The sequence below is a fragment of the Bradysia coprophila genome (genome assembly GCF_014529535.1).
Source record: "Bradysia coprophila strain Holo2 chromosome IV unlocalized genomic scaffold, BU_Bcop_v1 contig_84, whole genome shotgun sequence".
Lineage (NCBI taxonomy): Eukaryota > Metazoa > Arthropoda > Insecta > Diptera > Sciaridae > Bradysia > Bradysia coprophila.
The window spans coordinates 723,669-737,844 of record NW_023503376.1 but is presented as its reverse complement, the minus strand read 5'-3'; the positions used below and the strand labels follow the sequence as shown (position 1 = coordinate 737,844).

The following is a 14,176-nucleotide window of genomic DNA, read 5'->3' as shown; positions in this document are numbered from 1 at the left end:
AGCTACTCGAACGTAGGATGAAAGGACTAATATTTTTTTGGGTTATGAAAGATAAAGAGTTACAGAACAGATTGGCATATGTACAAAATGTCAAAAATTGGGAATGGGTGTGTCAATTACGCTTTTAGAGGTAATTCTTGAATGGTTGCAGATAGAGGGTTACTTTCTTCGGCAAAGTCTCAGAGTTTTACGAGTAGCACAGAGGGGATTTTCGTCAAATTTTCGATTCTTGTCAAATTTTTGAATTTGTCAAATTTTCGATTTTCGTCAAATTTTCGATTTTCGTCAAATTTTCGATTTTCGTCAAATTTTCGATTTTCGTCAAATTTTCGAATTTCGTCAAATTTTCGGAAAAACAACCAAAATTTTACCAAAAAAATCTGCGTCGCATGTGGCAGATAAATTTTCTTGCTGGTCTGTTCCTGAACATCTGCCACTTTGCAACGCAGACTTTTTTGGTAAAATTTTGGTTGCTTCCAGTCAAATTTTTTTTTGGAGAAAATTATTTGGCAGATGATGAGAAAAACTAAGCCAGCTTGTTTGAACTAAAATTGGGTGTAAAATTTAATTTTTGCGTAACGAAGCTGAAAGCGTCAACTCTAGCGATATCATTCATTTTAGAAATTGTACTTCATAGACTGCGTCACACTTTTCTCGAATAGATTTTTACCATAAAATTCAACCACAAAATACGCTTTGAGATGAGCGTTTTATTAGCGTTTATCTGGCTGCCGATCACTATTAAATAAATTGCTGTAATTAAAATGAATAAAATACAAATTCGTCACATGCATCGACACATAGTGTGTCTATCAATAATCACATTTTGTTGTATTGGCGCATCGTTAACGATTCATTCAATTAATATTCACTGATGAATGAAAGACCAACAAAAGTGCAATCATGCAATCATAATTAGTGTATCATTTCATCTGAATGCAGTAGCTCATTATACAGTTATACCACCGACCACACATCGTCATATTTACTTCGACACTCTGAGGGAAAATTTCGACCAGAATTTTTCTCGCCTTCGGAATGAAAGCTCTGGTAATTATAATTTGGTTTACAATCGCTTCAGTCTTTGGTCAGGACTCATTTCCTCCGTGCAAATGGACCTCCAATCAATGGACATCGTTTAAGCAATGTGTGGGTACTCAAACGAATGAAGTAATTGGAAGGTGTATGCGTCAGCAAAGTGCTGCCAAAGATTGGATTACGACAAGGAATACAATTTGTGCTAGTCAGAGCAAAAGGGACGCGGTAAGTTTTAAATCGATTGTTTATGTGGGAGTGAGACACGCCCATCTGATACCTAACTTTTAATTAGATCAAGAACTGTCTGCTCAAAGATACCAAAACGCATGCCAGTTTGATGGTAGGTTTTATTTTGAAAATTTTCATTTTATCCAGTTCATGGACCGGACATATTTTTTTGTAGAGATGCAACAACAGAATGAATGCACAAAGTTCGAACAGAGCTGGTTAATTTCGAGGTTAATTTTAATTTGAAATTCTCAAATGTTGATGAAGTTGATCATTTGCAAATTATAACGTAGGTTCGACGCAAGAAGTAGTGTGAGTCTTTTAATTAAGTCCTTAAATACAAACTTCCGATATGTTGTTAGCGTTGCCCAGTTTTGGCGGCGCTAAAATCTTATTTAAGAGCGATTATGATGCGCTTAAAACTCACTGCAAAGTGCTCAACGATTTGTGTTTCGATTACAAAAAAAAACGTCGCCGTCGATCCACAGATGAGTATTGTCGTTTAGGATTTTATTCGAAAATCTAAGAGTTTTAAGAGGCGTCAGTACTTATCTAAAATTGTTGCCTATATTTTAAGAGAAATGGATACTTTGTCGAAAAGCCTATATCAAGGCGTTTTTTAAACTTAAACTTTAAAAAAATATTTTTCGAAATCTTCGGTTTTATTGATGAGTAGAACCTATGCTCATTTCAGCTTAGAACAGTCCTGACCCATTCCAGTATGGATGTCATTCCAAGACGAACGCATCATTTAACGTCACCAACTTTAGGCAATGTTCTGCCGTTTCTAGATCCTTTTTGAATTTCGAATCGCATTTCGTCCCCACTTCTGCATTGCTTGATGTATTATCCAGATACCAATGCATCGCTTCTCTTTTGCACGGCACACGACCCCAATTGTCCGGTAGGAATCGCAAATCCATGAAATGTGGTGGTAGGCCACATGCAAGTGCTTTGTTATAGTACACAAGAATTGGATAGTTTGCACTGACCATAGCCATCGTGGCGCTAAGTAGATTTGTATGGTTGTCTTCTGAATACTTTTCTTGTGACATGTTCAAGCTCTTCCAAAATCAATTAGGACTCTTAGCTTCACACTATACTGTCACTTCTTCAATATATACGAACGAACTGTTCAAGCAACCCAAAGTCTATGAGAATTTATAATTGTCGTTGGCAATGCAAAATGAGTAAGATAAGGACAACATCCACATGCAGTTTACGGAGATTAAAACAAAAAATTCTTAGGTCTTATCTCTTTGTTATCCTATCATTCTGCGTAAACATATGTTGTCGCCATCTCGATACAATACAATTGGTTAAATCCGGAATATTACACGAGTGCATTGTATTAGTCAAAGCAAATGACCCGGTCCCTCCTTATTGGTAGGTCGGTCGCTTGATCAAAGAAGTTGTCAACAGATATTCTTCATACTCTAAGTTAAGGCTGATTAGAGTTACATTCGATAGTGTATATATGGTGCTGCTATCTTAACTCAAGAGTTACAAAAAGGCACCTTGACATGATTAAAAGTTACGGCGCTATCATGCCATCTCACGAGTTTAAAGTAAGGCTGAAGAGACGCGTATTTATAGCGACAATAAAAAATTCAACTCATGTGCAACTCGCTTCGCTCTGGTCGCAATCACACTAGTGTAAGTTTCTCAATTTATTTGACATTCTCGGAAATAGTTCTCACACATTTAGTCAAGTCCGATACAATTAGTCCCATCTTCGAATTTTACCTCAAAAATTTTATTCCTTGTCGATTGAAACCAAATTTTCATAATCACTACAGGGAATTATTCATTAACCCCTATTGCTTTCGAATCTTTAAAGGTTGTGTGGGTCCTGAAATACTAAATTTTTTTTAGAAACTTGGTTCATTAATGGCTGCTTCAATGAATCACAGATGAATCATGTTCGAATGATTTTATTTAAAGCAGAAGATTTCAATTGCTCTACAAAAGAGCAATTCTGAATGAAAGATTGTTTCTTACTGGCTGTACTATTAAGTAGCCTTTTTCGCTTATTTAAATAAAAATTAGAAAATTTTGAAAATCGGCTCAGAATTACTCAAGTTGTGCTATCAAGCGTTACAGACATTTCGGTATTTTCCTTTTTTGCCAACATTTCACGTAAAATTTCCGCATAGTAAACCTGAAGATGTATATTCTGACGTAAGACCCTTCACTTACCAGTCAAGGGAATATAAAACGACATCACAAACCGACTGCGTTGAGATTTATATTGCCCACAAAAAAGGAATAATAACCAAATCATGCACAACCAGTACTCGACACCCCGTACGTTGCAGTTACGAGTTCGAAAACCTACGGGTATTTTTCCCTCCTGATTATAAATACCAAAAAAATAAATTTCTTGGACGTCTGGATCAGGAGCTAGACCTATTTTAAGTTAAATAGGAAATCATGTTGTCTCCTTATTTAACCTAGAACCTAGATCTACTGATCCAGACATCCTAGAAATTTGTTTTTTCTGGATTTAGAACCAGGAGGGAAAAATAGACATAGGTTTTCGAACTCGTAACTGCAGCAATTTTTTGTTTACCATCTGTAGAGTAGTCAGGATCACATCGATGACGGTATACAAATGGTTTATGAAAATGCAACCTTTATAGGAAGCGTACAAAGTAGGGTCAATTTTCAGGATTTTTTACGATAATTTTCAAGAATTTCAGGAACTTCAAGAATTTAAATGCTTGAAAATTCTCGACAATTCTTGAATTTTAAAATTTCAAGAATTTTCAAAATAGGTTCAATTTCAATTTCAATTTCAATTTCATTTATTTCCAAGAAAAAACTTCTAACATTAAACACACAGCGTAGCTCCAGTATGCGTTACAATTCTAAGGAGCTACAACAAGGTTACGATATAAAGCCCCACTCTTCTTCTTCATCAAGCCCCACATAACCATTTAACATAGAATACAGCACGTAGGGAGGGATTCTTTTAAAAATCGACCTACCAAAATCGGACGCATTATCCAGCGGATTATTTTATATTGATCCCTAGAAGCCAAAAATATTTTTTGTTTAAGAGCAGCCCCGAAATAACGTTCAATTACGTTTCTAATGACACCCCGCACCACCCTGTACATTGCATGTAGTAGCCGGAGAACACGCTATAAGAAAAGTGCATGCTTTCGGTTTTCCAACACCTGCCACACAAGCATCGACGGAATTTGAAAAAAAAATAATTTGGCTTCTAGAGATCAATAGCTATCTAGGAAGATGCGTCCGATTTCGAAAGGTCGTTTTTCAAAAGAATCAGGAATCTCTTTATCAGGATGCCATGCATTTCCCATTATCAACTTACACCGGATATGTGTAAAATTCGTCGGGAAGGTGGAATATACTTCATTAACGTATGTGATACGTGGGCAATATTTTCTATACGTGGAACACGTTGAAAGCGTAGTTACGTATTTCGATTGTCAGATTTGAATATTCATGCGTTACGTATTGTTACGTACGAGGAATATGAATAACTTTACGAGTGGGACGGAAGTTAAACGCACATCACGTATGTTAAACGTATATAGTGGATGTTGGTCCTAGACATTGAATTTGTATCATATTTATATTTCTTAACACGTAGTAGTTTAGTAAATTAGAAAAATTCTCGTCAAAATACTTTCATTTTTTATTAAGTAATTTCATTTCGTAATCATATCAGAAAGTTGTTTAAGTTGAATTTATCTATAATTGATTATCCAGTATTTCGATAATCCAAGTCCACAACTATATTGCCATCAAGTCGAAGCTAATTGCGCATGCTTTATAAACTTAAATTCAATAATGTTAAAAAACGACATATCACTATTATTGTGCGTTACGTTATAACGTGCTCTGTGTAACTTATACGCCACACACGTTTATAGCTTTCAAAGTACGCTTCAACAATAAGAAATGTCAACCAACACTACTGCACTGCAACAAAGCACCACGCAGGGTAATAGAAAAAAATAAAGTAGGTAATTTTGGCAGTGTCAAATGTCATTTTTATTTTATAAGATTTTTACACTCTTAAAAATGCGGTAAGAGCCAAGATATATTCGAAAAATAGGCACGAACGTTCTTTCAATGAAAATATGATCACTGAAATGTACATTATTTTAACAAATAATCTAACATCACGTTAGCAGTCTGCATACAAATAACTAAGTTACGTAACTGAATGTAAATTCTCCAATAAAAGTTAAATGAAAACCCTTCGCAGTAACCACTTTTTCGTTTTCAAATTTGCCTCCAATACGGCATCTCACGGCGACTCCTGTCTAATATAATGTAAATGGCAACTCGTACTAAAAACTACTCTATTTGACACCAAAAAATCTCTATTACCCTGCTAGGTGCTTTGACTGCAACATTAGAAAGATCGTTGGCTCATGATCGAGAGGTACCCGGTTCAACTCCCAAAGAAGTCAATTTTTAGACCCGTATGAAGTACTGGGGTCTTATAGGTTTACGAATACGTTTGTAACACGTCGAATTGGACTCCCTGAGTAAGGGGAAACCTATTATGGTTGTCTAGAGATGCCAAATCCGCGAAAAAAAAATGTCCGTCTGTCTGTCCGTCTGTCTGTCTGCACGATAACTTGAGTAAAACGCATCCGATTTTGAAAATTCTTTTTTTTTCCCGTTTGGTAATGTCAAAAGACAGGCTAAGTTCGAAGATGAGTGATTTTGGATCGATCCCTCCCGAGCTGTGGCCCAATTAGTGCTTTACGGTTTTTCGAAGATATCTCCGGACATTTAAACGTTAAACTTGTAAGTGATACGTCAAATAAAAGGTATTTACAATACCGATCGACAAAAAAAAAGTTTATGGAAATCGGATGACCGACTCGGGTTAGACCCCTTGGTGTGAAACAGGCACAGGGCGGCAAGCAGTTTTTGCTTGTAGGTCGGCCACATTTGAACATATTTCGTCTGTTTTAGCTTTATTAGATAGGTATTGACCGTACCAATCAGGGAAATTTTTTTTTATGAAATTATGTTCTCCGGAGCGTGAGCTAGGTCTCTTGGAGTGAGCTCTTATCTGGCTACTCGGAAGTACAGTGAACGTGGTGTATTTTGACAATATCTCGAGTAAATTTTGACCGAATTTCATGAATTTTTTTTTTGTTTGAAAGGTATTAACGAATGTAAAGCGTCGGTACTATTTCCGGTCTCCTAACAAAATGGCTGCCGGTGGCCATATTGGATTTTATTAAAAGTGATATAAAGTGGGAAAAATTATGCTTAGAGAGTTTCTGTTAACATGGAAATAATTTGTTATGTGGGTGGGGTTTCAGGGATTTCATATACGGACATCTATATATACCTATATACAGCTATATTGAGCTATATACAGGCATATAGAGCTATATAATAGCATATTCCTCTGTGAAATGTTTATTTACAGTGAAATATAGGTAAATATAGCGGTATATAGCTGTTTAAATAGGAATTTATGAAATTTGACTTCGTACGGGGCTGTCTATATTGCCTCCGGCAATTTATTTGTATATGCTAACAAGGCAAAGAGTGGATAATGTAAGTGATTTAAAAGGAAGAATAGTTTTTCAGCAGAGAAGAAAATGAAGTAAGAGAAATGAAGAGTTTCACAGTAAAGGCTTTTGATACAAATAGGTGTTTCGTACGGGTCGGCGTTAGCTATGTTTAATTTAAAGTATTTGTTACCAATAACTGCTAAAATGTATAATAACTACTTATAAACTGGTTAATATGGTGTAAATCGTAGGTGAATTCAATAAAATTCATATTTTAAAATCTCTGTCAAAGCGAAATACGTCTGGCACGTATTATATTCGAGCCCACTGTGTAACTACCTTACCACACTTTTTAACAGGGGGCACGAATGATATACGCATGGCATGCAAGAAATTTCGCTCAGTGTACGTTTGTGAACCTCCTTAATTTGCAGCAATGTCTCTTGGATGAACGAACGTAAATAGAAAATCAGATTACAATTTAATGAAAGTTTTATTGAGTTTTGTAATGGTTGAAATATATAATTAGTTTCGCAACTAAACCGTTAGAACATTGTCTCCTTATTCGAAAGTTATGGACCATTGGACCTAATCAACCTCTATTTGTCATTTTCTTCGGATTCATCTGTACTATGAACACCGTTTCCATTGAACGCAGTACCATTTGGATGACCATTGACAATCTTTCCGTTCATTTTCGAAAAATCGTGACCATTCATAATACGAGGACTCGCTTCTTCATCTGTTAATCACACACAAATCAAACATTGCGGGTCAACGTCAATCGTTCGGACAATTTTTTTTTAAATAAAATTTTTTACCTGAGCTAACGTCACTCATTTCCCGAGGTGTCAGACGACACCCATGATCTAAGAACCTGTCCAATTTCTTAACGGAAGCCAATATCAAACCCAAAAATGGAGCAGACGGTTTCAGTGGTCGTGACAAATATTCCGGATGGAATTGTGTCGCCACATAGTATGGATGATCGTCCAGTTGAACAATTTCCATACGTTTTCTATCGGAAACGAGAAGACAAATATTTAAAAAAAAAAAATCGAAATTTTGGGGGTGGAAATTTCGTTCCAAAATACCTTTCAGTATCTGTAGCTACAAATTGCAGTCCGTGCTTCTGTAATTCGTCAACGTATTCCAGATTTACTTCGTATCGATGACGATGTCGTTCATTAATTGAATTTTGATTTCCGTATAGTTTTCCTGTGAGATTATTTGAAAACGAACACAATGAATCATCGCGAATCGATGCCACATCCACTCAATTCAACTTACTTATCACACTTTTGTCATTTTCTCTAAAAATACTTGTTCTAGCTCCCAGTCGCATCGTACCACCTTTTTGCTCGGGTGTGAATTCAGGCATATCGATTACGAGCTTATGTTCAGTATCCGGATCTATTTCTGTTGTATTTGCATTCTGAAATATCGAAAGGAAAACATTTGTTAGATTGTACGATCAGCGGTTTTTTTGCTTTAAACAAACATCAGCGATGGAATAACAAACAAACGTTCGAAGCAGACTCGGTCAAAAATTTTGATAAATGTCCTGCCCTCCCACATAACAATGTCTGCCAGATTAGAAACAGTCAACTCAGGCATTAATAAGACATATCCGCTGAATATATGATAAAACGGTCAACGGGTCATTATGATGAACTGTTGTGTCGTTTGAGAGTCACTTGTGAAAGTCGTAACCGTAATTGTTCTTCGATTCGATGGGAATCATTTTCGGAAAAGAGTTTTGATTTTTAAGTATTCGATTTGTCGCTGAAATCCCCCAAAAAACCCAGAAGGGTAAATGTGACGCAAGTCCTTTATCTTACTTACAAAATAACTGATATCGCTGAGGGTGACGCATTCTGCGCCTGTACGCAAACGTTTTATCAACATAAAAGTGACCCAAAAAGTTTCAGAGAGAAAATTTTACCAAAAAAAAATTGAGTCACAAAGTGGCAGATGATTCGGCCTTCTTCCGTTTAAATTCCATTATTTCACGACGGATTTTGTCCTATTTTCATAGCCATGGTTACCTCAACATCTGCCACTTTGTGACGCAATTGTTTTTTGGTAAAATTTTCTTTCTGAAACTTTTTGGGTCACTTTTATGTTGATAAAACCCTTCTGGGTTTTTTGGGGGATATCAGTTCTTTTGGAAGTTTAGGGGTAAGGGTCACTAGTTTTGTAAGCATCTCACGTCGACTACAGCTCAAATCCTTCAAAAAATCCGACGGAAGATAGGTATTGCCAGAGGAATCAACTGTTATCCCAAAATTTAGGAACCAACCTTGGACCACTTCACTTATGGGCATTTTTTGTTGAATTTGAACTTTAAAGCCTCGTCAATTCTCCGCTATCAAAATTTTTTCTCCGCCAATAACGGATTTGTTCCACAGTTTTTCCAGCTCTTTTTATCCCCGAAAGTTTTGGTTGTCCTCCCACATAACTCGGCGGTTCGCTGATAGTAAATTTTCAGAATCTGTAAAATCGTCTATCAGCGGACGCCTGAGTTTCTATGGTAAACGAATAAAACTTGGTGGAGACAAATGGAACAAATCCGTTGTTGGCGGAGAAAAAATTTTGATAGCGGAGATCGCCGTAGAATATGGGTTTGAAAATGCAGACCTCCGCCAATTGCAATAGTTTTGTATGACCAGTTACCTCAGATCAAATTTTTAACACTTTGAGGCAATAGAGGAAGGATCAGTCTAATGCCTCAGTCTTAAAAATTGTAACGCAACAGACCGTTATTGGCAAAATCTGCCCTTATATAGAAAATAAACTAAATCCATCAAAAAATCCGATGGAAGTTAGGTAGTGCCAGGGGAATCATCTGTCATCCCAAAATTTAGGAACCAACCTCAGAACACCTCACTCATGTCGAAAATTACCCAAATCCATCAAAAAATCCAATGGAAGTTAGGTAGTGCCAGGGGAATCATCTGTCATCCCAAAATTTAGGAACCAACCTCAGAACACCTCACTCATGTCGAAAATTACCCAAATCCATCAAAAAATCCGATGGAAGTTAGGTAGTGCCAGGGGAATCATCTGTCATCCCAAAATTTAGGAACCAACCTCAGAACACCTCACTCATGTCGAAAATTACCCAAATCCATGAAAAAATCCGATGGAAGTTAGGTAGTGCCAGGGGAATCATCTGTCATCCCAAAATTTAGGAACCAACCTCAGAACACCTCACTCATGTCGAAAATTACCCAAATCCATCAAAAAATCCGATGGAAGTTAGGTAGTGCCAGGGGAATCATCTGTCATCCCAAAATTTAGGAACCAACCTCAGAACACCTCACTCATGTCGAAAATTACCCAAATCCATCAAAAAATCCGATGGAAGTTAGGAAGTGCCAGAGGAATCATCTGTCATCCCAAAATTTAGGAACCAACCTTGGAACAACTCACTTATGTCGAAAATTACACAAATCCATCAAAAAATCCGATGGAAGTTAGGAAGTGCCAGAGGAATCATCTGTCATCCCAAAATTTAGGAACCAACCTTGGAACAACTCACTTATATCGGAAATACCTCAAGTCCATCGAAAAATCCGATGAAAGTTAGGAAGTGCCAGAGGAATTATCTGTCATCCTAAAATTTAGGAATCAACCTTGGAACAACTCACTTATATCGGAAATACCTCAAGTCCATCGAAAAATCCGATGAAAGTTAGGAAGTGCCAGAGGAATTATCTGTCATCCCAAAATTTAGGAATCAACATTGGAACATCTTACTCATGTCGAAAATAACCCAAATCCATCAAAAAATCCGATGGAAGTTAGGAAGTGCCAGAGGAATTATCTGTCATCCCAAAATTTAGGAATCAACCTCGGAACACTTCAATTATATCGAAAATAACCCAAATCTATCGAAAAATCCATTGGAAGTTAGAAAGTGCCAGAGGAACTTCCCACCTGCTTCATACAAAGTTACGAAAATCTAGAGGTTGGTCACTATTACATAAAAGCGTACACTGTGGTCACTTTCAGACGACAACACTTTCGATAACCAACAACTTTGCCGAAGAAACCAACTTTCCATCTGCTTCACACAAAAAGTTACAAAAATCTAGGGGGTGGTAACTATTACATAAAAGCGTACATTGTGGTCACTTCCACACAACAACTCTTTCTATACCCAACAACTTTGCCGAAGAAACCAAGTGTCCAACTTTCAAACCAACCGAGATAAACTCAAAATCATCACCGATCGCTGTACGTTGTAGTAGCTCCAAAATGGTCCACTTGGAGCGTTGTAGCTCACCACCGAGCTACCCGATTTGCATAAACTTTTTTTTCTTTGATTCGTACCGTCCATACCTTTCATTTGATATATCGCACGCCTCTGTAGCATTTAAAACAACCGCTACACAATTGTAAACGCGTTGACAGGTATGGAAACTTCCGGGAGCCCTAGCTCCCAAGATATGAGCTTTTTCCAACTTTTGAAAATTCCATTCTTATTTTTGGGTCATTATTAGCCTATAACCAAAATATCAGGAAAATCTATAGAAACGTTTAGGAGTTGCTGGATCGACTTTTCCATAGGAACTAACTAACTAACGTAGGCGATTTCAGTTATCTGAAAATTCGAAATTTTGCTTATTTTCATACAAACATCAATATTTCGAAGTTCAATATCTCGGCCAATTTTGAAGCTGCAGTAACGTGTGATAGCTCGTTGAACTCGTATGGATTCCTAGATTCCAGATATCCTTTGGTTTGGGGGTCGTTGGAGTTAAGGGGGAGAAGTCAAAAATTTGCTGTAAATATGCTCCGCCGTCCCCAAAAAAAATTTTTAAAAACATTTTTGGTAGTGGACTTGCGTCACGCCCGCTAACTAACGTGCGGGCATGATTACGGTCGATTGGGTGATTGTGGAAGGCTCCTCAAGAGAGATGCAGAAACCCAGATCGAAAATCCCTTCTTTCCTCAATTCCATTGTCAGGAAATTTCCCGATTTTGGTTAGAAAGTCATTGAAGCGCTTTCCAACTAAAAATGGCAGATTCTTGGTCTTTGACCGATCTATTCTGTGCAGATGATCGTTAAAAATGAATGTTCATGAATGTCCCCCACCACACGACTGAGCTCCGATCTAAAGTTCTTGCGAGTAACAAAACTAATGGTCTTCCAAGTAATCTTCTTACAATCACTCATGTCGAGGCCTCGTCAGAGCACAGAGAAATTTTAGATTTTTCAAACAAAATCTGTGCAGAAAAAAGAAAACGGCTGTGCCCGATCCAATTCGTCAGTACGGGTTGTAATCAACTCGTGAAGCTTTTGAGATTTCAAAATAGAAATTTCTCCGAGAATTCGTAAGAAAATTAGGAGTGGGCGGTAGAACTACATGCCGTTTGTAATGCATAAGCTTCATATAGGACCGGTTCCTACTCTAAGTTGTTCATGTTTAATCCACGAACAACAGTAATAGAAGCCAACGATCGCAATGACGATTTTTCTCGTCTCAAATTAAAAATTGAAAATTGAAATGTTCGTTCACTCACCTTCAACTTCAGTACATTCCGTGCAAATTCAATGACCGACGCCTGCAGACCAAGACAGATACCCAGATACGGTTTCTTGTTTTCACGACACCATTTGGCCGCCAATATTTTGCCTTCCATACCGCGTGAACCAAAACCACCCGGTACAATAACACCATGACTGCGTGACAGAACCAGCCAGGCCTCATGATATTTCGCCTCGTCGTCTGCTTTCGTGCTCTCTTCCAAATCCGACGCATCCAGAAATTTCAAATTCAATTTGTAGCCGACCGATGTGGCCGCATGCTGCAAAGCCTTCGAAACGGATGCGTACGAATCTTCCAGCTTGGTGTACTTTCCCACCAGCGATATATTCACTTCGCGCGTTATTTTGTCAATCTTTTTCGCCAAGTCTCTCCACTGATGCAGATATTTGATTGGTCTAGGAGATTCGATGTTCAGTTTCAGGCGATCTTTCAGGAAATCGATTATGTTATGGGCGTCCATGATCAGCGGCACATGATAAATGGACGACAAATCGGGAATGCAAATCACCTGATCGGCGGCTACATCACAGTACATACTGATTTTGTCTTTCACATCCTGGCCGACAGCTTTCTCCGACCGGCACACTATCAAATCCGGTGTCAGACCCAATCGGCGCAGTTCACGTACGCTGGCTTGAGTCGGTTTCGTTTTCGGTTCGCCTGTCGACCGAGGCGTAGGTATCAACGACACATGAACGCAACACAAATTTTCCCGGCCGATTCGATATTGAAATTGACGGAAGGCTTCGACGAACGGCATTCCTTCGATATCACCGATTGTACCGCCTAGTTCAACTATGCACACTTGTGGTTTGGTATTGTCTGTAACTGGTGTGTTGGCAACACGCTCTACCCATTCTTGAATGGCATTGGTTATGTGTGGGATGACTTGAACTGTTTTGCCTAGATAGTCGCCACGTCGCTCCCTTTCGATCACTTGCCGATAGATCTTTCCAGTCGTTATATTATTGTCACTGTGCAGTTTGATGTCCAGGAAGCGTTCATAGTTACCGAGATCCAAATCCACTTCACCACCATCGTCCAGCACAAACACTTCACCTGCAAAAAAATAGAACATTTTGCTCTTATCACCGCTTTCGTCTGGGTTTTAATTTAAACATCGAATTATGTCTGGGAATTAGTAAACCGCCACACAAACAAAAACAAAATTAATTCGAACTCAGCGAAAAACGAACCACAACTAAAAGCCACACAGTCGCAGACAACAAAATCCGAACCAGTTTTCACGTGGTTTTTCGCAGACTCCTCGCTATAATGTAATGCGCGTCGAATCAGACGGCGATTGACATTGAAAAAATATTATTAAATGAAATGCGCAAATTTCCGGAACCAAGCAGTCGAAGGCATTTCAAGGACAAGACGCATCCTGCGAACATATTGTATTGGCTTACCGTGTTCGTACGGTGAGAATGTTCCAGCGTCGATGTTTATGTACGGATCAATCTTTATGGATGTGACTGGAATGTCGCAACTGTTCAGCAACGTTCCAAACGAACTTGAAATAACTCCTTTTCCGACACCACTTATCACACCTCCCGTAACTAAAATATATTTCATTTTGTGTGAACTGTTACAGCTAACGTTACGCTCAAGAGGTGATGACCGACTGCACATAATATAACAATACTTAGAGGAGAGACATGAAGCAACACCGCGAATGTGAACAGAAACACGTTTTTTTTTGCGAAGAAGGTAACTTAGTGACAGGTTGTGACAGCGTAAATGCGCGAAACTTTTTACTTCATTCATAGATGGAGCTTTGACATGTCGTCGCATCGGCGCATATGACAATCTGTGTAATAATAGTGAACG

At 38.1% G+C, this 14,176-nt stretch overlaps 1 protein-coding gene and 2 long non-coding RNA genes across 3 annotated transcripts; 2 read left to right on the top strand and 1 right to left on the bottom strand.

Moving 5' to 3' along the window:
- Nucleotides 1–924: 924 nt before the first annotated feature.
- On the top strand, nucleotides 925–1,533 carry LOC119072705. Its single transcript, XR_005086909.1, has 3 exons — nucleotides 925–1,263; nucleotides 1,331–1,378; nucleotides 1,442–1,533. It is a non-coding gene; the product is annotated as an uncharacterized LOC119072705 (long non-coding RNA).
- A 5,032-nt stretch (nucleotides 1,534–6,565) lies between these two features.
- LOC119072706 lies at nucleotides 6,566–11,239 on the top strand. Its single transcript, XR_005086910.1, has 3 exons — nucleotides 6,566–6,575; nucleotides 6,966–6,970; nucleotides 11,205–11,239. It is a non-coding gene; the product is annotated as an uncharacterized LOC119072706 (long non-coding RNA).
- Nucleotides 7,260–14,071, bottom strand: LOC119072700 (CTP synthase-like). Its single transcript, XM_037177970.1, has 6 exons — nucleotides 13,756–14,071; nucleotides 12,318–13,402; nucleotides 8,076–8,220; nucleotides 7,880–8,003; nucleotides 7,607–7,803; nucleotides 7,260–7,527 (listed from the first exon to the last, which is right to left on the bottom strand). Exons 1-6 carry the CDS (start codon nucleotides 13,976–13,978, stop codon nucleotides 7,385–7,387), a joined length of 1,917 nt encoding a protein of 638 aa, XP_037033865.1. The 5' UTR covers nucleotides 13,979–14,071; the 3' UTR covers nucleotides 7,260–7,384.
- Nucleotides 14,072–14,176: the final 105 nt, after the last annotated feature.